At 55.8% G+C, this 21705-nt stretch overlaps 5 protein-coding genes across 5 annotated transcripts; 3 read left to right on the forward strand and 2 right to left on the reverse strand.

Moving 5' to 3' along the window:
• Positions 1-1747: 1747 nt before the first annotated feature.
• Positions 1748-2976, forward strand: CCM_04920 (endothiapepsin precursor; the record flags this gene model as incomplete). The annotated part of the gene is made up of 2 exons (XM_006670066.1): positions 1748-2429; positions 2498-2976. 2 exons carry the CDS (start codon positions 1748-1750, stop codon positions 2974-2976), a joined length of 1161 nt encoding a protein of 386 aa, XP_006670129.1.
• A 1592-nt stretch (positions 2977-4568) lies between these two features.
• Positions 4569-5150, forward strand: CCM_04921 (uncharacterized protein; the record flags this gene model as incomplete). The annotated part of the gene is made up of 1 exon (XM_006670067.1): positions 4569-5150. One exon carries the CDS (start codon positions 4569-4571, stop codon positions 5148-5150), a length of 582 nt encoding a protein of 193 aa, XP_006670130.1.
• A 1552-nt stretch (positions 5151-6702) lies between these two features.
• CCM_04922 (Major facilitator superfamily transporter) lies at positions 6703-8426 on the forward strand (the record flags this gene model as incomplete). Its single annotated transcript, XM_006670068.1, has 3 exons — positions 6703-7689; positions 7754-7879; positions 7935-8426. The coding sequence occupies 3 exons, from the start codon at positions 6703-6705 to the stop codon at positions 8424-8426; spliced, it is 1605 nt and encodes a 534-aa protein (XP_006670131.1).
• A 231-nt stretch (positions 8427-8657) lies between these two features.
• CCM_04923 (Glycoside hydrolase) lies at positions 8658-11354 on the reverse strand (the record flags this gene model as incomplete). Its single annotated transcript, XM_006670069.1, has 1 exon — positions 8658-11354. The coding sequence occupies one exon, from the start codon at positions 11352-11354 to the stop codon at positions 8658-8660; it is 2697 nt and encodes an 898-aa protein (XP_006670132.1).
• Positions 11355-12828: 1474 nt separating this feature from the next.
• On the reverse strand, positions 12829-16333 carry CCM_04924 (Protein kinase-like domain; the record flags this gene model as incomplete). The annotated part of the gene is made up of 7 exons (XM_006670070.1): positions 12829-12841; positions 12873-13805; positions 13859-14275; positions 14347-14384; positions 14434-14866; positions 14924-15019; positions 15084-16333. 7 exons carry the CDS (start codon positions 16331-16333, stop codon positions 12829-12831), a joined length of 3180 nt encoding a protein of 1059 aa, XP_006670133.1.
• Between the last annotated feature and the right edge of the window lie 5372 nt (positions 16334-21705).

Here is a 21705-nt window from a genome sequence, read left to right on the forward strand (position 1 = left end):
CCCCAGACCTGAGATTGAGTACACTTTCTGACTGGTGCGAAAACGTGTCGAGAATGAGCCCAGGTTGACCTCCTTTAACCTGCTTCAATGAGAATAGCCGTGGTGAACAAGGTCGCAGTGGTACTGGCAGTTTGCAGAGATACGAAGCCTCCGAATTGTCATATTGAGGTGCCCTAAAGTATACAGGGTTGAAAATAGGCGGAAAAACCGTTGCGAATCCTCGTCCAAAGACAGCCAGCCCCAATACCCCAATATGAAGTCTCTCGGCCCGGCTGGCCACCTTTCCACGCTCAGCGACGGCAGCTGCGAGGGCGGTCTCTTTCGCCCGACTTTTGTCATTCTGGGTGACCGTCTTCCCTCAAGCCATTGTTACCGCCTTCGACCATGGCAATGAACCGTATCGAATTCGCCTTGGGCAAGCAGGATGTGAGGCGTGGCAGGGCCAGGGTGGGCTTTGGGAGGTTAGGCGCGGGCTGGAACGCTTGCGTCACAGGCGAGGACCCAGATTCGATTCGATCATGCAGAAAATGAGCGAGATGAATGCAAGGAACGTAGTATTGACCTGCCCCGCTGGTCTGTCAAAGCCCAGCAAATATTATACCGCGCCCAAGTAAGCCGTCATATAGAGACACCCCGAGGAGTGAAATATAGGGCTGTCATATTCAGGAACAGAGGCACCTTGAGGTCCAAGGTAAATTCGCAGCCTCAGCAAAATACCGGCGATGATAAGTACCTGCAGTATAGTCCTGCTACATTGCGACATACAGGGGCCATGAGCGTGGCTACATGGCTGGAAACATAGCAGGTGTCTTGCGCAATCCTATGCCTATGCAACCGACGGGATAAGCACCAAGTAAGACAAATTATAATAATTTGACTCAGTAAACATTTCAAAAATGAGTCTTGGCTCGGCACTTGCAACTCCGCTCAACTATAAGTTAAGGACACAATCGAATAGAGATCGGAGGTACCTACTTTGCAGGACGATCGCTGACTCGAGGAGCCTCCAAGTCAGCGGGAGGCTGAAAGGCTAATTTGTGGGTAGATCTTATAGTGTCTGGCCAGGTTGGCCTAGTTGTGACTTGAAATGTAGGGCTGCGCAATTCGCTAAGGAATTTATGCGGAAATAGCCGTAGGTTGTCGACTTAGACCTTCTTTGTATGTCGTGTTGACGACTCGCTGTGTACCTGGGCTTTGTACTGGGACGAGTCGAATGGCATCATCGATATTCCGAACCACCGAGCCGACATGCACCGACGCGACAGCCAAGACGGCAAGCCTGAGCGTTGGTCATGCTATCGAGGTTGCTATGGTGGCTGTGAATCGAGCCTTTTTCAGGTACGACGGGTTTTGCCGTCGTGGCTTGGCACTGTGAGTACTAGACTCGTGTAAGACATGCTATGATATGACGGGTAAACTTGCAAGTCAGACGGCCGTGATGCCATCACGAAGTAGGAACCATTACTCGTGACCCAGATAACAGACCGGCCCTGGCACAATGCTGCATTGCCTCAGTGTAGACAGGTCTTGTTCACAATTCCGACGGAAGCCGAGTTGACGATGTCTGTACTGTGCAAGAGAGCGATGGAGATGACGACGGGCAAGGCCTTCAGAAATACAAAAGGACGACGTGATCCGAGTCTTTCAGTCTTGAAGTTCTGCATCAAACCAGTCACCTTCTCAACTCTCCAAGACTACAGCTCGACCCAAGCTCACTTATTCAACCAATACCAACCAATCGTGCAACATGCCTAGCATCAGTTCCCTCGTTGGCCTCGCCTCTCTGGCGAGTGCCGTCGCCGTCGGTCACGCCTCGCGCCAGACTGCGGGCCAGTTCACCGTACCCGTCCGGTACAACCCCAACTTCCAGATGGCTGTGCCGGCCGGCGCCGACGAGGATATTCTCGGGCGCCGCGCAGACCAGGGTGAAGCCGACGCCATCAACAGCCAAGAACGGCCCAACGCCGAGTACTACATTGAGTTGGCCCTCGGCACGCCCCCGCAGAAGCTCAACCTCGTCTTCGACACGGGCTCGGCGGACCTGTGGGTGTTCGGCGACGCCGCACAGGGTGCTGTGCCGGCGGGCACGGCCCGCTGGAACCAGAGCATGAGCTCGACGGCGAAGCTGCTTGCCGGCGCCACCTGGGACAGAGGCTACGCCGACGGCTCCGGCGCCAGCGGTAGCGTGTACCACGACCTTGTCGGTGTCGCCGGGCTGCAGGTCCCTGACCAGGCCATCGAGTACGCCGACAAGGTCCGGCCGCTTAGTGATGGCCGGGACATTCTCGCCAGCCCTGTGTCGGGTATTGTAGGCTTCGGCTTTGACAGCAAGAACAGGGTCAAGCCGAACAAGGAGAAGACGCTCTTCTCCAACATGAAGGCCCAACTGGCCCAGCCTGTCTTTACCGCGGACCTGAAGCAAAAGGCCGGTACGTTGTTCCTTGTCCTCTGACCTTGATCACATTTGTGCGGCCAAACACTAACTGGTTTTTTGCAGACGGCACCTTTGGTTTCGGCTTCATTGACGCGTCCAAGTACACGGGCGACATCACCTACAGCAAGGTGGACAACTCCAAGGGCAACTGGATGTTTACGTCGCCTGGCTACGCCGTCGGCGACGGCAGCACTTTTGTCAACTTTGATATGGAGGCCATCATTGACACGGGCGCAGCCGGCGCGCAAGTCCCCCGGCAGGCGTTTTTGGCTTACGTCAAGTCCGCGCCCGGCATCAAGAATACGATGCCCTGCAACTTCAAGCTGCCCGATTTCTACTTTGGAATCGGCAACGGGCAGACGATCAAGGTTGACGGCGAAGCCCTCAAGCAACCCATTGGCTCTGGCAACTGTCTGTTCAAGCTGTCCAACGGCGGCAATACCAAGCGTGCCTTTTTCGGCTCCCCTTTCCTGGCCAACGCGTTTGTCATCTTTGAGGACGGCGCTCAGGGCCCCCGTGTTGGCTGGGCCAAGTCGGCTTAAGCAGTCAAGTCGAGAGAGGAATGCCAATGGAGGTTTGAGAGGATGCGGTGCCTGTGGTGCACAGCGCCGCTGCGAAGATTGGAGCATGACGTGTGGCGCCGCGCTGGTAACTATTTGGTGGGCATTTAACATGTTCTACTGAGGAAATAGCAGGTTAGTGAGTGACGAAATACAAATGCAGTCAAATGCAACTGAATGTAGCTGATGGATTTGATGCTGTTCCGAAAGTCGTTTGCTGCCGATGTGAGAATACAACGTGTCTGCGCAGGGGATTGCAGTAGGGCAGCCATGCTCAAGGAACTGATTCGCGTCGGAGAGTGGCTGTACATGTCTAATAGCCCATTGTTACTGTTGGAAGCACAATATGGTGATTCCGCACACGTAGGAACGGGGGTGTTTGGTTGATGCTTGATAATGATAGAGGCCATCAAGGGTGTGCCCTGGTCTCTCAGTGTGACAAGAGTGGGACTCTCTATGATTTGGGCCAATGGGGGCTCTGAATTCGTGGTAGGCTCAAAACCCCCACGCAGCCAGGGGCTCATAGTGACTGACACCCTGAAGGACACTTTTGTCGCCCATTCTCAAGATGGCAGCCACCCCAGGAGATTTCAACTACAAAGACGCGTCCACGCACCCTTCGGTTGTCGAGAATGCAACTGTCCCTTTCTTGTCTATACGAGCGCAGTGAGTCGACAAGATGACATGCTAAGAATAGGTAGGCCGCTGCACGTCTCAGAACGCTGGCAGCTGGCAGGTTGCACCACAGACTAGTGCTACAATGGAACGGAAATCGGTTATTCTGCTACTATAGAGCTCGGCAATACGACCCTCGTATACCATTTCCGAGTTCCCAGCGGGCTAAATTTTGGCCATTTGTCTTAAAGGGTTCGCGTTTGGCCGTCGGTATTCAGGGTCGCATCACGACGTGGGCCGTGGGCGTGGTGCAAACGGCTGATGCAACAGTGTTTCTTGCCACCGTCTACATCGCTTTCCATGTACTACCCGTAGGCAAAGGGTCGTTATGCAAAAGCAAACCGGCAAACAAATCGTAGACGATCAAGAGAGTGAAAAGTCCCTTGTATGTATTTTACCATTTTTTTCCAAAAAAAAAAAAGATTCGGCATTTTTTACATTGCTTTGATTGCCTTGCTGCAGGGCTGGCCGGCCCGATCCAAGTGGGCGGCGAACAATGCAAATCTCGTATTATGAGTTGCCATTTTCGGTTCTTCCAAGAATAATCGGTCGGTGACTTCCCGATGTAGGCAAGTAGGTCGCTTGGGAGGCGGCGAGCGAGACCCTGTGGCGGCACCTGCATCGCCAGTACGAGGTTGTGACGTAGCTTCCTGATGAGGGAGGGTAGGATCGCTCGGGACCAGGTTGGCAATCATCAGGGACCGTCTGTTTGCGTGTTGCAGGATAAATAGCAATAATCATCCCTTTGGTTTTGAAACCTTTAATCATCATCAGCATCCTGGACAGCATCTTTGGCTTCACCGCTCCTGCTACTACAACGTATCTACAACCACTATCATCATCACCAGTATCATCACCGGCACTACACATAACTTCACTACACACAACTTCACAACACCATGGCCTCGCTCGTCGTTCTTGGCCTCGCCGCCCTCGCCACCGCTGCTCCCCCGCCAACCACATCCGACGGCTTCAAGCTCCAAATCCAAGTCACCGACCTCAGCCAGGACTATACCCCGCCCATCCACTCCAAGTACGTCGTCGGGGTGCACATTGGCGCCGGCATGGACATGGTGACGCCCGCGCTGCACGACGAGTTCTCCCTATTCCACACCAACGGCACCTACGCGGACCTGTGGGCGGCGCGCGGCACCATCGTGGCCGGCTTTGGCCCGTACGCGCAGGCGTGGCGCAACGTGCGCAGCCCCGACGACGCCAACCTGTCGGGCTCGATCCTGCAGTACGGTCCCGGCACCGAGGGTGTGAGAGTCATCTTTGATCGCGGGGATCTGATGCTCGGACCTGGCCAGTACATGGTCTGCGACCGCAAGCTGCCATACGGACTGTCGGTGGAAATGACGACGGCGGCGCTGCCAGAGGCGTGCATCGCGGTGACACTGCTACCGGTGTGTGCGGACCTGAACGATTCGACGGACCGGGAGGGACAGACAGTGAGCCCTACGCGCTGCAAGAAGAACTAGATGGAAGGGGGACAAGAACAGATGGGATAGCACACTGTTGTGACTGAGGTGTAGGATACCTGATACCTATGTAGCTGGGGTGGTTTCGGGCTTGAGCCTGTTTGCTTGCAGTAGGATGGAGACGATTTCACGGTAGCCTGGTGTGTTGTTTAAGTTCATGATTAGTTCTATAAAAAGACAGACTGCCTACACATTTTTGTCTCTTCGTCGTGTCTACTGTCGGGAGCTGCCCAACCAAGGACATTGCGACGATGGCCTGTATTTTTCTGCTGTGGATGCAAAATTTGGCAGGAAAGGAAGTTAACCTTCGGCCAAGGCGTGCGCCACCCCGGCCACTCCCACCGTGGCGTAGCTAGTACAAGCCAACTACCATCTCAATTGCCGACGCCTTCATCTGAGATGAAACCATGGTAGCGCAGCCTTGGTCCTTTTTTTTTTTTTTCGCTTTTTCTCAACAGGACGTATTCTTGGTGGCAAACTGACAAGCCCATCATGTCAGTGGATGGGCAGTTTTCCGCGGCGCACGTGCTGCTCCAGGCCCTTCTCCAGCGCCCCAGCGCCCCAGATTTTCTTCCCCCGGAGCGTTTATTGCGGCGGGGGAGTGCTGTAACGTAACCAGGTGACTGGGGAAGGGATTAGGGAGGAGCAGTCGCGAACGCAGGAGAGGGTCAAAATGATGGTAAGAAATTAGAGAGAAATTAGAGAAGTTCTTGAATGCGTCAGTGGAATATTGTATATTCTTTTGTACTTTTCTTTCTTTTTCTTGTCAATTGGAAGAGCGAACGGCCTCCCCGTAGTCCAGCGCAGTAACGAGCACTGGCCTTCACCCCTGTAACTCAAGCTCCCCGCCTCGTCCGAGCTGCCCCCACAAACCCGCAATCCCCAGCTGGCAGCCCCAGCGTGCTTCGTTTCTTGGGATGTCATTAATGCGTCGGCTGCCTCGTTTCTACGAGTGAAATATTCCGAGCCACAATTTAAATTCACCGCCGCTCCTTGGCATATTTATGTCTTGCTGACCAAGAGACCAGGAATGGGAAAGTCGCGCATCTATGCTGTTGTGCTGCAAGCCTAGATGCAGCCACAACAACGCCTATCAAGATCCTGCGAGCAAGCCACAACACGCCACCGCTTAATGAAACTGGCCTTTTTTTTTCTTCGGCAATGGAAGGATAAATGGTAAAACGATGCGGCGCCCCCATCTTTCAGTGCTCGAGTCATGGTGGATGAACGGTGTGGGGGTCCCCGCGGCTGGCAGGGATGCAGTCCCGGCGACACTCCAGGAGAGAAGAAAACTGCACTAGCAAAAACTATACCCCAACCCAACTCAACAACGGCCTCGCCATTCGGCCCTTTCCCACAATTTAGAAAACTGATGGGAAAAAAAAGATCAGCTGGGGCTTTCCCTCGTGGGCCTTGGGGTCATTAAAACCCCGTTTCCCCTCGTTTTGATTTCTCTCCTGCTCGTCTCGTTCCCTCTTGTGCTCGCGGGTTTCCTGTCAAACACCATTTTCCCCTCTCGCCATCTCCCCTCCCCCGCCCGCTCCCTTCAACCATGGACGACAAGATCACGCCCGCCGGCACGGCTGACCCCTCAGACAACGAGAAGCAGCAGATTGAAAACGTCGAATACACCGGGCACGACGCCGGCGCGACCAGCACCGCCGCGTACACGGGCCTCGCCGCCGTCGCCGCCGCCCACGGGCTGCAGATCCCGCACAACATGGACCCGGCGCGGCGCGCCGTCGTCGAGAAGAGCCTGAAGCGCAAGCTCGACGCGCGGTGCTCGCTCTTCGTGCTCATCTACATCATGAACTACCTCGACCGCAACAACCTGGCGGCGGCGCGGCTCAAGGGCCTGCAGGAGGACCTGCGTCTCGACGACACGCAGTACGCCACGTGCCTCAGCATCCTCTACGTCGGCTACATCCTCATGCAGGTGCCGTCCAACATGTTCATCAACCGCATCCAGCGGCCCTCGCTCTACATTGCCGGCGCCATGCTGCTCTGGGGCATCATCAGCACCCTCTCCGGCAACGCCCAGGGCTTCGGCAGCATGGTCGCCATCCGCTTCCTGCTCGGCTTCATCGAGGCCGCCTTCTTGCCCGGCGCCCTGCTCATCCTCTCCAAGTGGTACACCCGCCGCGAGCTGACCAAGCGCAACGCCCTGCTCTTCTGCGGCAACCTCATCTCCAACGCCTTCTCCGCCCTCGTTGGCGCCGGCGTCTTGTCCAACATGAATGGCGTCCTCGGCCACCCGGCCTGGCGCTGGCTCTTCTGGATCGAGGGTGCCGCCACGTGTGCCATTGCTATTGCTGCGGCGTTTATCCTCCCCGATCTGCCGCACAACACCCGCGGCTTCACCGAGGAGGAGTGCTTGGTCGCCCAGCTGCGCATTGTCGAGGATGTCGGTGAGCTCGACACGGATGCCAACATGGGGCCAACGGAAGGCCTCAAGATGGCGCTCAAGGATGTCAAGATCTATGTCATGATGTTGACCTTTACTTCCTACGTCGTTGGCTTGTCATTCAATGCCTTCTTCGTATGTTTCCACCCTTTATCCATGCTATTCATGCTGCATTGAACAACGACTAACCCTCTCACAGCCCAGCTTGACCCAGACACTCGGCTTCAATTACGTTCCTACTCTTCTCATGAGCGCCCCCCCATGGGTCTTTGCCTGCTTCGTCTCGTACGCTGTCGCTTGGAACTCGGACCGCACCCAAGAACGAGTACGCTCCTCCCCCTCCTCCTTCTCGTGCGCACCAATCACTAACGCCCTCGCAGTTCTGGCACATTGTCTGCCCCATGCTCGTCGGCATCGTTGGCTTCGTCATCTGCATGTCCACGTCCAACGTGCCGGCCCGGTACATTGCCCTCTTCCTGCAGACGAGCTCCTACGCCGGCTACATTGTCTTTTACTCGTGGATCGCCTCGTCCTTCCCGCGCCCGCCCGCCAAGCGCGCCGTCGCCATTGCCATCATCAACGCCTTTGCTCAGCTCGGCAACGTCGCCGGCTCCTACGTCTGGAGCCTCAAGGAACACGGCTACCGCAAGAGCTACGCCATTGTGCTCAGCATGTTTGGCGTCACCATCTTTGGCGCCTGGATCGTCCGCCTCATGCTCATCAGCCTCAATAAGCAGCTCGAGAAGAGCGAGGCCGCCGCCGACGAGGCTGAGGCTGCGTCCACCTCGGGCGGTGCCGCTGGCGCCGTCCAGATCCTCAACAGCCCCGACGAGGCCCTCCAGATGCGCAAGGGCTTCCGGTACCTCGTCTAAGGGTCTCGTGTACAAGATTTTACGCATGGAAAAAACATGTACGAATTATTATGTATTTAATGGCATTACTCAACATGGACAACATTTGTTGTCACATGTCTCTATCAAGCATATTCAAGTAGAAGCGCATACATATGATGGACAATCATTGAACATTGGAACTTGACTTGACATTTACATTGTATCTTGACTTGACATTAAACTTCAACTCGACATGACATTAATTAACCCTTAGAACTTGACAGTCGCCGCCTTGACATTAAACCCCTTCATCTCCACCGCCCTGGCCCTGTCATCCCACTGCCCGACCGTGAGCGTGAGCGTCTCCTTTGGCCAGAGCGTCACGTAATTATCCGACCACAGCACCGGCAGCACATCCACCCCCGCCGCGTCCACCAAGTTCAAGCTCACAAAGAACGCCGGCACGCCCGACCTATTCTCCAGCGTGACGGCCCTTTCCGCGACCCCTTCCTGCGCTGCGGCCACCGCACCGACCGTCACCGTGACGCTGGCCGGCCCCAGCAGCCTGCTCAGCGGGGTGTAGTCGACGTACTGCGCCACCGGCGTGTGGTACCACGTCGAGTTGTTCCAGTCCAGCACGTCGACGCCCGGCGCGAGCCAGTACACGTTGCGGCTCAGCACGCGCCGGCCCCGCGACAGCGTGAGCCGCAGGAACACGACGTCCCGGAAGCCGTTCAGGCCGCGCACCGTGCCGACCTTGCGGGATGCGTTGGGCCGCGTCGACGCCGTCATCGTCTGCCGCGCCAGCAGCGTCTTGCCGTGCGCGTCCACCACGTCCGCCTGCACCGTGCGCGCGCCGCACCGGTCCAGCGCGTGGTTGATGAGCCACACGGCGTGCGTGGCGTGGTCGTACGCCACGTGCTCGAGGCGCGCCCCCGTCTTGGTGCCAAAGTACGAGCCCGCCGGCCGCAGGTAGTAGTCGAACTGGTTCCAGTGCAGGCTCGGCCACGCATTGTTGAGCATCCAGTAGACGAGCCCCGTCGCGGGCCGCGGCGCCGCCGACCACAGCGCCGCGTAGCCCTCGTACTCGGCCCGCGTGGCCTCGTAGTCGGTCAGCTGCGCCTTCATCAGGTAGTCGTCGAGGGACGCGGGCGGGCCCCAGCGCGCGTACAGCCCCGCGTTGTAGATGCGGCGCGTGTAGAACATGGACTTTTTCGACATGTGGTACAGCCCCTTGTCCGGGCGCGTCCAGAGGTCCTCGAGGTCCGTCGCGTTGAGGAACTGCTCAAGGCTGCCCAGCTCCGGCGTGCCGACGCCGGCGCCGAGCTCGGAGCCGAAGCCAAACGCGGCGCCGTAGCGGTCGGCGCCGCTGCCGCCGTTGGTGTCGAACCAGTAGCTCGGCGGCACCCAGTCGTACGGCCCGTCCATCTTCATGCCCGAGGGCCCGAGGCGCGCGGGGAAGCCGCGCTGGGCGGCCGACGCGATGATGGGCAGCTGCCAGCCGGCGGCGCGCAGGGCGTCGACGTAGAGGTCCGTGGCGCGGTCGTCGGGCCACGAGTCGCTGCCGACGAGGAAGCCGAGCAGGCTGGGGTGCGTCTGCAGCACGGCGGCCTCGTGCGCCATGCTGGCGTTGGCGATGGCGTAGTCGCCGTCGTCCCACACGGGCGGCGGGTCGACGGAAAGGTCGTGGTTGTAGGACCAGGCCTCCCACTTGTCGCAGCACTCCCAGCCGGCGAGCACCATGAGCCCGAGCCGGTCGGCGATGGCGTACAGCTCGGGCTGCTCCATCTTGCCCTCGAGGCGGATCGTGTTCTGGCCCATGTCGAGCATGTACTGCGCGATGCGCGCGAAGCGCCGCCCGTCCCAGCGGAGGAACATGTCGGCGCTGTACCCGCCGCCGAGCACCTGGAACGGGTGCCCGTTGACGGTGAAGAGCGTGTCGTTGTGCGCGTTGACGGCCGACGTCACGGTGCGGATCCCGAACGCACTCGCCGCCTTGTCCGAGACGGCGCCGGCGACGGCCAACTCGACCCGCGCCGTGTACAGCGGCTGCGCGCCCCAGGCTTTCGGCCACCACACCTGCGGTCGCCGCACAACGTGCTTGAACTCGACGTACCGGGATTCGCCCGCGGCCAGCGTCACGCTCTGGTTCTGCGCGCCGCCGACGGCAGCACCGGCCGGGTCCGCGATGCTCGCCGTGGCCGCCAGCTTGACGCTTGCGTTTTCGAGGTTGGTGGCCTTGGCGCGCACGGTGACGGTGGCCGGGCGCTCGCCAATCGGCAGCGGCGCGTCGACCATGATGCTCAGGGGGCCGAGGGCGACGGGGCCCGTGAGCCTGAGGGCGATGTCGCGCCAGACGCCGGTGCCGTTGTCAGGCGCGTAGGGGTTCCAGTCGACGAAGCCGACGCCAAAGTCGTAGAGGTACTGCGTGGGGTAGACGCGGACGAGCAGGGCGTTGGCGGGGGCGGCGAGGTGCGTGATGTCGTAGGTGTGCCCGGCGTACGCGCCCGCCTGGACGTCGGCGGCGACCACCTGCTGGCCGTTGACGTAGAGGTCGGCCTTGGAGGAGATGCCGTTGGTCTCGAGCAGGACGTGCTGGCGCTTGGGCGGGAGCGCAAACTCGCTCCGGTAGACCCAGGGCACGGCGAAGATGCTGCCGTCAAAGCGGGCGAGGTTGTCCGAGAACCAGAGCTCGCTGTCCTTGTACGTGCCTGTTTCGAGCAGGCAGCCCATGAGGGTGCACCGCGACGCCTCGACGTGGTGCCACGACGAGGTGTCGGCGGCGCCGGCCTGGGAGAGCTTGGCGAGGTCCTTGTCGACGTGCGCCGTAGACTGCAAGTCCCAGCGGGGGATGGCGGCTTTCTCGCCGGCGGCCGAGATGAGGGGCGTGGGGGCGGGGGCGGGGGCACTGGCGGCGCAGAAGCCACTGGCGGCGAGTAGCGATACTAGAGTGCTCCGAATCATCATGGCTCTGTCGGCTCCCGAAGGCAATGTAGGCAGGAGAGGCTCAACAAGACTGGCCTGTCGAGAATGAGCGCGCTGGGGACGTGCATATTATGTACCTGCAGGCGATGCGTCCCCTGGCCATACAACGTTGCTCATCTGGGCGTAGGACGATGCCGTAATTGGTGGCTCCCCAAAATGCCGTTGAGAGCACCTAGCACAAGCGTATTTTAGGGGCGGGGCGACGGCCCGGCGCGGTGCGGGGCAAGTTTAGCCCGCCGGCAATGTTCGGCGAGCTCGGCGGTGGTTGGCTGCCCAGAGGGACGACGAGGAAGAATGTCGGGTGTGCATGTAACGCTGTAGGCCATGTTTGCATTAGGTTTGCGAGTGCGTTGCGGTCGGGTGCAGAAAAAGCGGAAATTATGCGCTGTTCATAAGGGACCGAGATTCCCAGGCTTCCGAATGGCTGCCGAAGTGGCCTGGGTGGCTCGTCTTTTTCAGGCACTGAACAAGATGGGTCGATCCATGTTCAGTTTGGTACAGGCTATGTTTCCTCGCTGATCAGGATATAAATATTGGCGATTGACATCGTTGCATCGCGCTAGCTATCTGCGGAGACGCCGTAGCGACTGTCTGGCAGGCTTGATAACTATACGCGAGGTGTCGCTCTGCGAGTCAATAGACAGGCATAACGGGAACAATGTATGATACCAGAATGCCAGACCCATACATTTAATTATGTCAGGCTCGTGGCGCTTGGCGACCATGCATTTCGAAAGGTCGTGCTGTGGTACCATTACCCCGCTCCATCGACATCAACGCCGTCGCGCACTCGTTAACAGAACCTCGCGACATTGCATCAAGAGAGAGAAAAGCTGGAGCCTGAAACAGTTTCTTGTATGTACATGGTATTCTAAACCACAGCATTTTAAAGGTATAGAGCCTGATTCACTACTGATATACACCGTGTTCAGACCTTCACAGAAACATGTCCAACAAAATCAGCCACGTCAGAATCGCGGAGCTCAAAGACAAGATTGCGGAGCGAGACAAAATACAAGACAAAATCAGGACCACGCAGGCAGAAATGCAGGAACTGAAGAGAAAAATGTCCGACAAAACTGATAATCAGCTCAGGTCCTCTTCAAATGCGGCAAAGCTGATGCGTGGCATGGATCCGATGAGTCTCACCTTTGAGCAGGAGATAGATGCACTTAATTTGAGCATTGCACGTTTGGAACAGATCAAGGTCAAATGTGAGGAGGAGATTGAACTGCTCAGCGGCTGGGGCTAGGTTGCCATCGTGACCAGATGGCGACCGCTACGGCTGAAGCCGCGATAGTTGCACCGAGAGCGCCAGCACTGATTGGGATATTTTGAAGATAAGCTCTCCAGGCGAGTGTCTGCGGAATGGTCGCACTAAGGCTATTTTGCCCATTCTTGTCAGATTCGACGAGTAATTCCAAGTCTTTCTCATATATGCGGCAGTCGTGTTCTTTCATTTCTGCGAGCTGTGTGCGCAGAGGGTCATCGGCAGCAAACGCTTCCAAGGCGGTCTCTTTTAGCGAGGGATCCTGATCGAATGATCGTTGAAAAATAAACCAATCCACATCGGTCCAGTTTTCGAGGGCATTGGCGACTAATGGTCCGGCACGGTCAGTCATCTTCCTTGTCCATTCGTCGTAAAGTAGGTTATTTTGATACATGTCCTCCTCTCGCGATTTGACCACTCGCAGAAACTTGGCAAACTCTGTAACACAATAACACTCCCACGAAATAGGATAGGCCAACTGGACCTCATTTCTGTTGGACAGCCACAGAGGCGGCGAAAAATATTGAACTGGTACAACACGACTCCACTCCCAATCGAGCACGCCAACGAGGCGCAGGTCGTCGTCGACTACCATGTTCGACAAGTGCAAGTCACCATGGATCAGCACAAAGGGTCCTTCGTCAAGGCCAGGCTCTATCCATGTCTCAACGTACTTGCTGAACAAGAAATGATGGTGCAAATTTTCTAGGCCCATGTCGACCATCACGGCATTTGGGCTCTTCAGAAAAGCACTGTATCCAATGCTCAGCAGCATCTTTGTGTAGATATTGGCAGATTTGAGGAGCCCCGACTCGTCGTGATAAGAATTTTGAATATGTATGGGGTCCAAGCCTTCGAGCTGCATCATATTCATCATTATGGACGCTGTCTTCTCGCCAACACACACTCTATCCACGCCTTTCGTAAGCTTGCCGATTGACGGGAATTCCTGGCGTCGCAGTTGAATGTAGACATCTGCTAGAGACTTGTATAGCTCGAGTCGGTTTTCGCTAGGTGTATTATCCAATTCGGCGGGCGAGAGGCGTTTTCCATCAATATGTTCGAGAATAGCAAACGTGGATAGCGGATCATCGGCCTTCTCTATGCGGTACGCCATGACTTTCGGGACTGGGATTGTGGTGCAATTTGACAAGTGTCTGACTCTAGTCAGTAAACGCAATGACAGACAACGGCTAGCATAGACGCAAGGGCTTACTGCATCGTGGCGATCTCACATTCTAGTTTGCGGTGTGGACAGTATGCCAGGCACGGCCGCAGCGGTATACGCAAGACACACTTCTGCCCATTGGCGAGCCTGATGAAAAATGTCGCGTTATAGCTACCGCGAGTATAGTAGTCGCCACAGACTTCCGATTGGAAGAACTCGGCAGTCGGTTGGCCACATTTCGTTGCGGCGAGTTTGAGGATATCATTTTCGCGGCTTCGTAGTTGACTGATGAAGTCATCGCGCTGCCCATGCACTGACCGTTGTGTTCTTTCATTTCTGAAATGTATTAGAAGATTGGGCATGTTTTCGCGAGCTGTGGCAGAGGGTAGACTTGGAATTGACTTGGCAAGTTGTCCATTAATTCCATGCTCGCCCCTTTCCGATTGACGCATGCGTGACAAGGTGCTGAGTCAGCCACCTTGAGAGCCACAGCCTGCGTATGTCCGTATATTCGTAGAGTATTTATTAGTTATTACAGGTACAAATCCGTAATTTGTGCCTTTAGATACACCAACTATGTAATTCGTACATGCATAGCTGAGCTGATTCTATTCCTCCTCCACATCCTCCCAGCTAGAACTAGAATCATCCGAGTCTGTTAGCCCTCCCAGCTGAACATCGCCCCCTGGCATTGTTGATGAAACAGGGCCTGTGATGGATACCGAGTCATCCGATTCGTCGTCCTCTTCATAGTCAATATCTTCAGCACCATAGCGATAGTATTCATCGTCCTCGCTGGGATCCTCTTCCTCCGTGTCAAAGCCATAGGCCTCGTCATCTTCCATCTCACAGACGCTTCCAATCCATGGACCCTTGACCTCGGTCAATTCTAGATCGCTCGCCACCTTTTCGCGCACTCTTCGCCGATGACTCTTGACGGACGGGGCGAAGCTAGACGCTAGATCCGCAAAGCCTCTTTCCGTATCCTTGATTGCCATGTCGGTTAGTTTTGGAAAATGCTCTCCGATGCGCTTGGAGAGATGTTCAAAATCGGTACTATGTACGGGTAGAGTGTTAGAAGAGTGTTGAGTGTGTCATGTATACAAGAGTGACCCGCGGCGACGAGTCCGTGGACTGTTCAATTCACTCCTCAGCTGAACAGAGAAGAGGCCTTGCGCCTCCCCTTCCAACCCGCGGCCGTTCTGGGTCCTGTGGTCTGAAAATCTGAAAGGCTGAAAGAATAGATGCAGAAACGTCACACAGATAAACTTACCCAACTACTTCACCAGTGTACTGGGATGTGTAGAGCGATTCGAGTCGTAGAGACCAAAGCTCCGGGAATAAAACTTTTTTGCGCGTGTCCAGACCAAGGCCGTACAAGTCTACATCGCTCGGCAGTGTCACACTGCCGAGACGCGGGCAGTGGTCAGCCAGAGAGAGCAGGGCTCTGGCGGTGAGGGTACATTCGCACAAAAAGGTGAGGGAGCAGAGGCCTGGAAAGTGAGATACGAGTTCTTCAAAGTCGGCATCGATGAAATCCAGCTGCTCGAGATCTTCAGCCTCCATCACGTCTCCATCGAGGCCGTCCCGGTTCAAGTAGAGGTCACGCATCTTGGTCAACGAGCGAAGCGACAAAATCTCCTTCTTGGGGAGGTCATAGTTGCACGGCAAAATGACGACGAGTCTTTCGAGTGCTGTGATAGAAGATATGTCGGATAGAATGGCCGTCGTAACGTCTGTCACTTCGATCTCTAGGTCTGTGAGGTTCCGAAACGGGCCGAGCAAAAGCGAGAAGGCGTCGGAAGGCATTGTTATGAAGAGACTTTTGAGAGAGGGGAAAAGATTGCCCTCTTGCGCGATGGTCTTTTGCACAACCTCGGTAGATATGTCAAAGGGCAACCGGAGAGCGGTGAGCTCGGCTCTTGTGGCGCAGTGCGGAAACAAATCTTGTCCTTGAAGATCGTCTTCACCCTCCTGCACATCGAGGCTCTCCAGCGACGGACGGGACTTGACAAAGTCGAGAAAGGCTTGTTGGGTGATTTCACTGGGGAAGAGGGTCCCAATGTAGATCTTGCTAATATTGGGCCACAGCTCCGCGATGCATTCAAAGAAGGCGTCGTGGACGATCGAGTCCATGATGGTGACTTCATTGACCGGCGACGACTTGAAGGGCTGGCAGGACTTGCACAAGCGATCCTGGTCCGCCAGATAATCGATAAAGGAAGCAGATGTAATTTTCTCAAATTTCAGTTTCCTGGCAATTGTGTAGTCCCAGGACCGGTGCTTATTTTCGACGGCGAGATCCGTCATCTTGGATGCGTACTGCTGCCGCCGCTTGTCGGGCTTGACCCTCTGGAGGTGCGCCAGAGAGCCATACTGCCACAGTGCATCAGTGGCAGGCGCGAACCAGCTCCGGGCCACGCGGGCTGCACGCGCCAGCGAGGGGTTTGTGAGCTGGGTAATGATGCGTCGCAGGATTTCAGGATGACTGAGCGCGCGCGTGGTGAAGTGGAAGTCCTCCATGTTGGTTGCGGAATAAACTGCATGCGAAGGTTGGATTCAGCCCCCATTCCGACACCGACAACCATGGCACGCGTGACGCTTAAAAATCCTGCGCGTGGAGACGCGTAGAGCACAAAACGAACCCACACCGATCTCTATATATACTGGCGTGGGATAGCTATTATTATACTACTAAAAATAAACCTCATTTTGCTTATTATATTCAACCGTCTTGGAATTCAGTAGCATCACAATGTTCAAGTACGTATAAAATATAGTTTATTGCATCTCAACTATTCCCTTGTCTACAATTCATGCCTGATACATCAGAGGGTGCTTTTAGTGGGTGCGCCCTCTTAACCTTCGGCTACCCTCGTTAACAGCACTCCACGTTTTATCGGCGCACGCCGCTTCAAACGACGACATAAAATTCAACCACGATACACAACAATACCAACAATACACCACTACTGCCGTACAAATCCTTCCATCGCATGGTAACGAATCGCATCCTTGTCCAATCTCAGCCAGTCAGAGACGCGCCGCTCACCCTCGCCTACAAACACACATGGACGTCACCAGCCCCGTCGCGCGGGCGTTGGTGCAGCCGCACATTGTGCAGTCCATCTGCAACGAGCTGCCCCCCGAAAGCCTCGTCGCCGCGGCGCTCATCAACCGCAACTTCTTCACCTACGCCACCGAGGCGAAATGGAGCGAGGCGCCGCTCTGGGCGCTCGCGCAGCGCGTGCAGGTGAGCCGGCGGCAGCGCTACGCCTCCAAGGTGCGCGACGTGGCGCTCAGCGAGAGCCAGATGCGCAAGCACGCCGACGCCCTGCGCAGGGTGCAGTTTGACGGCCTCCGGACCCTGCTGCTCGCCCACTACTCGAGCCCGCGCCTCGTCGCCGACGACGCCGCCGCCGCCGCCAAGGGCGACGACCGCTACCACGAGCGGCTGCACCGCTACCTGCCCGCCGGCCTGCGCGCGCTGTCCCTCTCCGACTGCCACCTCACCGACGCCCTGCTGCGCACGTTTCGCCGCCGCTGCACCCGCCTCCGCAGCCTGCGCCTGGACACGTACTGGCCCGACTTCTCCTACGACGCCCTCGTCGCCGTGCTCGCCGCCAACCCGCTGCTCGAGGACCTGCGCCTGGAGCCCCGCGACGCCGGCGTCTCCCCCGAGGGCGAGCTCCACGGGCCGCTACTCGTCCAGTGCGCGCGTCAGCGGAAACTGCGTGCCCTTCACTTTGGGCCTTCGCTGCGCCTGCCCGTCGACGCGCTGCAGCAGATTGCGGCGGAGCACGCGGCGCCGTTCCCGGCCCTGGAGCGCCTCTTGGGCGTCGTGCCGTCCATGGCGATACCGCTGCTGGCGCGGTGGTGCGAGGACATGATTGACATGGTGCTGAATGTGCAGGACACGGACGTGTCGATTCTGGAGGCCGCGTCAAAGATGAAGAAGCTGCGACGGTTGCGCGTTCATTTCGTGCAGGAGACGACGTTTTGCAAGGCCGAGATTCTATCGCTGCAGTCGCTATCACGGATGGAGAGTCTGTGCCTGTACAGCGAGGCCCTAGGCGAGGAGGGATTTCCCGAGTTCCCCCTCACCTGTGATGAGGTCCAGACATGGATCGCCTGTTTCCCATTGATGAGGGAGCTTGAGCTGGAGGTGCGCATGACTAGCTCTCAGTCGTATCTTGCCGCTCTGATGACGGTGGCTAGCTGCTGTCCCCGGCTCGAGCGCATCGTGTGGCCGGGCGGGATCGACTTCACCAACCTCAACCTGCCGTTGCTGACAAGGCCTCTTTTCCCAAGCCTGCAGCTGCTCCATGTGGCCTTTGCCCGGACAGGTGGCGACCGCAAGAAATTCCCAGAGTGAGTTTCCTCCCACACCTCTTGCGCCCGTATCCTTGCTGCGAACTAACACTGGCCTAGGGACTGCGCGGAAGAAGAGGTCACAGAAATTATCCGCAAGCATTTCCCCAAACTCTATCGCTTCGTTGTAGAGCACAAAAACGATACCCCCGGCATTCTGGCGATTAAAAAGGCATTCCGTAGCTATGAGCGGCTTAACCATTCGGCCGAATACGGCTGGTTTTACTAAGCGACACTGTCCCCAGGCTACGAGGAGACGACTGTTTGATCGATTGATTGCTATTTTACATCGGCGAAATCCCTAAGAAGGGCAAAGGACGCCTAGCAGCTCCTCTTAATAAAAAGAATCGCAAATTAACCAGGTCTTAAGGGCAAGACCTAACTAGGAAGGCCCTCCTACGTAATATAATAAAGAAGCCCATTTTTAGTAGATTTACCCTAGCCTTCCTAATACCTATAAAGAATAGTATATTAGGGCTTACTAGAAGGGCTAAAAGAGATAGGAAAACTCTAGAAAACCTGCCTTTTATCTAAAAAGCTAATTATATTACCTAAACTATTATATAGACCTCTATATGACGGCGCCCATGTCGCGTAGCCCCTCAAGAGTTTAACAGCAGCTATCGTGGCAGTGCCAGCGTACTCACGGCCAGCCTGCCTACCTAGGTAGGTAGCTGGCGGCAGCGTTGCTGTTGTGTGTGCAACTGGGTTGTGTGTGTGTGTGTTCGTGATGAAGGTGAACTCTCGAAATTCCTTTAAAAAGCAGAAGTGTACTACCGTACACTTCTGTTGCCGACACCCCAACTTTCAAAAAGTTGGTGTTGATGTAGGAAGAGAGTTGGAGGAGACGACTGTGTGGTTGCCTACCTACCTGTCCAGGGATGCCTCAGGTTCTAGCTACCTATGTATATATCACCTGCAAAAGCTATCACATACATGGACATTTAAGAATAAACACAGTCTATTGAACCCATCGTCATTCTTGGCTGCTCCATCGTTTCCATCTTGTACATCCTTTTACCGACCTATAGAAAGCTGATAGAAGTACACTGCAACTTCCAGCACACTGTTTCAGCTGCATTTGCGCAATCCGGCAGCCTCTCTGCAACCTGACACACCTTGCTTGATCTGATCATCATCAATACCGGCATCCAGAGCTTAATCTCCGACGCCTGCTGATGAATCTATCGACTATGGAAGAATTACACAGCACCGCACGAGCTTTGGGCAATCCCGAGACCCTGCGAAGCATATTAAACTTCCTGGACGTCGGATCCCAGGCCCGTGTGGCTTGCGTTAGTCTCGCGTGGTTTGAGACTGCTACTGATTTGCTGTGGCGTCATGCAACGCTGGAGCATCTCGCCTCGCATGTTGACGAGAGCCGCCAGCAACTCTACGCATCGAAGCTCACGTTTCTGCTCAAGGAGGGCGGCGAAAATGCCCTCCTTTTCCGCCGTTTCGAGCACCTGCAGTTCGCCCGACTTCGAATGGCGCATTTTCACGGTCGCCACACGATTGTCGATATGAATAAAGTAGACGCCGAGAAAGGGCAGCTGTTGCCGTGCCTGGGCGCTTTTACAGGGGCCGTGCCGGCGAGAGGAGTCGCTTCCTTGATGGGACGCATGCCGAATCTCACCCAGCTCCATTTGATACTGTCCGACGCCGAAGTGCCTTGCCTCTGTCATATATCCACTCTCATGTGCCTCGAGTCGTTGACACTGCGCTTCCCAAGAAATGCAGAGCTTCCACGAGCCGAGATTCTATCGTTGTGCCCCTTGTCGAACCTTAGCAAACTTTCCATAGACGTGTGTGAGGCTGTAAGCGATGCCTACGAGGTCCTGTTGGAGGAGGAGCTCGATTTTACTGATGGGCATTTTGAAGAGCTAGTTTCGGGCTTTCCGAAACTGCAAATCCTGCATCTTGCGTGCGAATGTACGCTGACCGCTAGATCGATGCTGCATTTGGCAAAGTGCTGTCGCCGGTTGCGCAGCTGCACACTAAAGCTTGCAGGCATCGATATCACGAAGCTCCATCTTGATACAAGATCAGATATTGCATTTCCAAACGTCTCTTCACTGTGTTGGGGATCCCTGCGCGCATCGGGCCACATCTTGGGAACCTCTCAGGAATGGTCGAAAACGCTGCAGAAACACTTTCCGCGGTTGACGAATTTGCACTTTGAGCGTGACAGCGCCGACTTTTGCCCGGACGTTATGATGGCTTTTTCTGAAGTCATTGATGCGAATAGATGCAAGGCAGAGGTAGATCAAACCAAGTTCATTCATGCGTGGCTGACAGAGGTGGTACGATGTACAGGGACAGGACCAATGTCGAACTAGACCTAGAAGACACATGGTGCAGAAAGGCGTCAAATCAGGCCCAGAAGGCGCATGGTGCCGGAAGGCGTCAAATCAGGCTTGCTCAAACCAGGCCTGAAAGACTGGAAGGAGATCCCTGGCGACGAGAAGGCTGAAGCTGATACTAGATTCGGAAATTGATGGTTCGATGGCTTTATTGACAATAACAGGGGTACCTTGGTAATGACTGCCAGTGCTGTGGAAGATAAGGTATTGTGGAGGACAATGTAGTTATGGTGGAAGATAGTATTGTGCAAGATTTGTGTGGACTACCTAGCAAGAGGGGTGCCTGGTTGGACAAGCCCATGTCTCTCCCGCACCAGCTGCACTGTGAGATGAAGGGCAGAAGCTACGTCTTTCCCAACACCAAGGGAAGGGCAAGATGCTCATGCTCGCTTGTGGTTCTGGTATTATGGAAGCGAGAATGCGCGCTTTATAGAAATCAAGAACATCGCTGCGTCTAATTCGTACTTAAATGCTTCTTCACGAGTTGTTTTAATCGGCTAACAATTCTTTACTTAGCAGCTCAAGACTGCAAGTGCCGCCGCAATGAAACTCACACCTTGACCCCAGACTTTAGGTATGATGAGGGTGACCCTCATCTTGGGAAAGTGCTTCTTCACTACCTCAACCAGCTGGCTCTTGTCGAGATTGCTAGAAAGAAAGGTCAGCCGGGCCTGGCACGGCTTGAAATTGATGAATGTTGCATGACTCTCACCAGGGAAAGTCGTTTGGGTCATCAGACGCCGTGGCGGAAGGGGCAGAAAGACAAACCAAGTTCGGAAAGAGAGGTTGTTCCCGCGATCCCAGCTGAAGGGCCGAAAAGTCAATCTCTGCCGGCCAGCGGCAATACTCCAGCATGGGACAGTGCGATGCGAGCGCAACCAAGGCTTCGTCATACTTGCCAGGCACCGCCCAACATAATTCAAGCCGTTGCAGGGAAGGGAAATGCGAGACCCACGTTTTAAATTGACTGGCGGCAAGTCCAAGCGAAGCATACTCACGACTACTACTGTGACTACTCTGCGAAACGGCATCGTATTGGGGAGTATCGTCGACGTCCTCTACGATGAATGTGCAAAACTCTTGGAGCTTGACCAGCGAGCACAATGACATCATTTCAGATGCAGAGAAAGGACCGGTAGAGGGGATGCGAAGTCGAATCTT

The sequence above is a fragment of the Cordyceps militaris genome (assembly GCF_000225605.1).
Source record: "Cordyceps militaris CM01 unplaced genomic scaffold CCM_S00003, whole genome shotgun sequence".
NCBI lineage: Eukaryota > Fungi > Ascomycota > Sordariomycetes > Hypocreales > Cordycipitaceae > Cordyceps > Cordyceps militaris.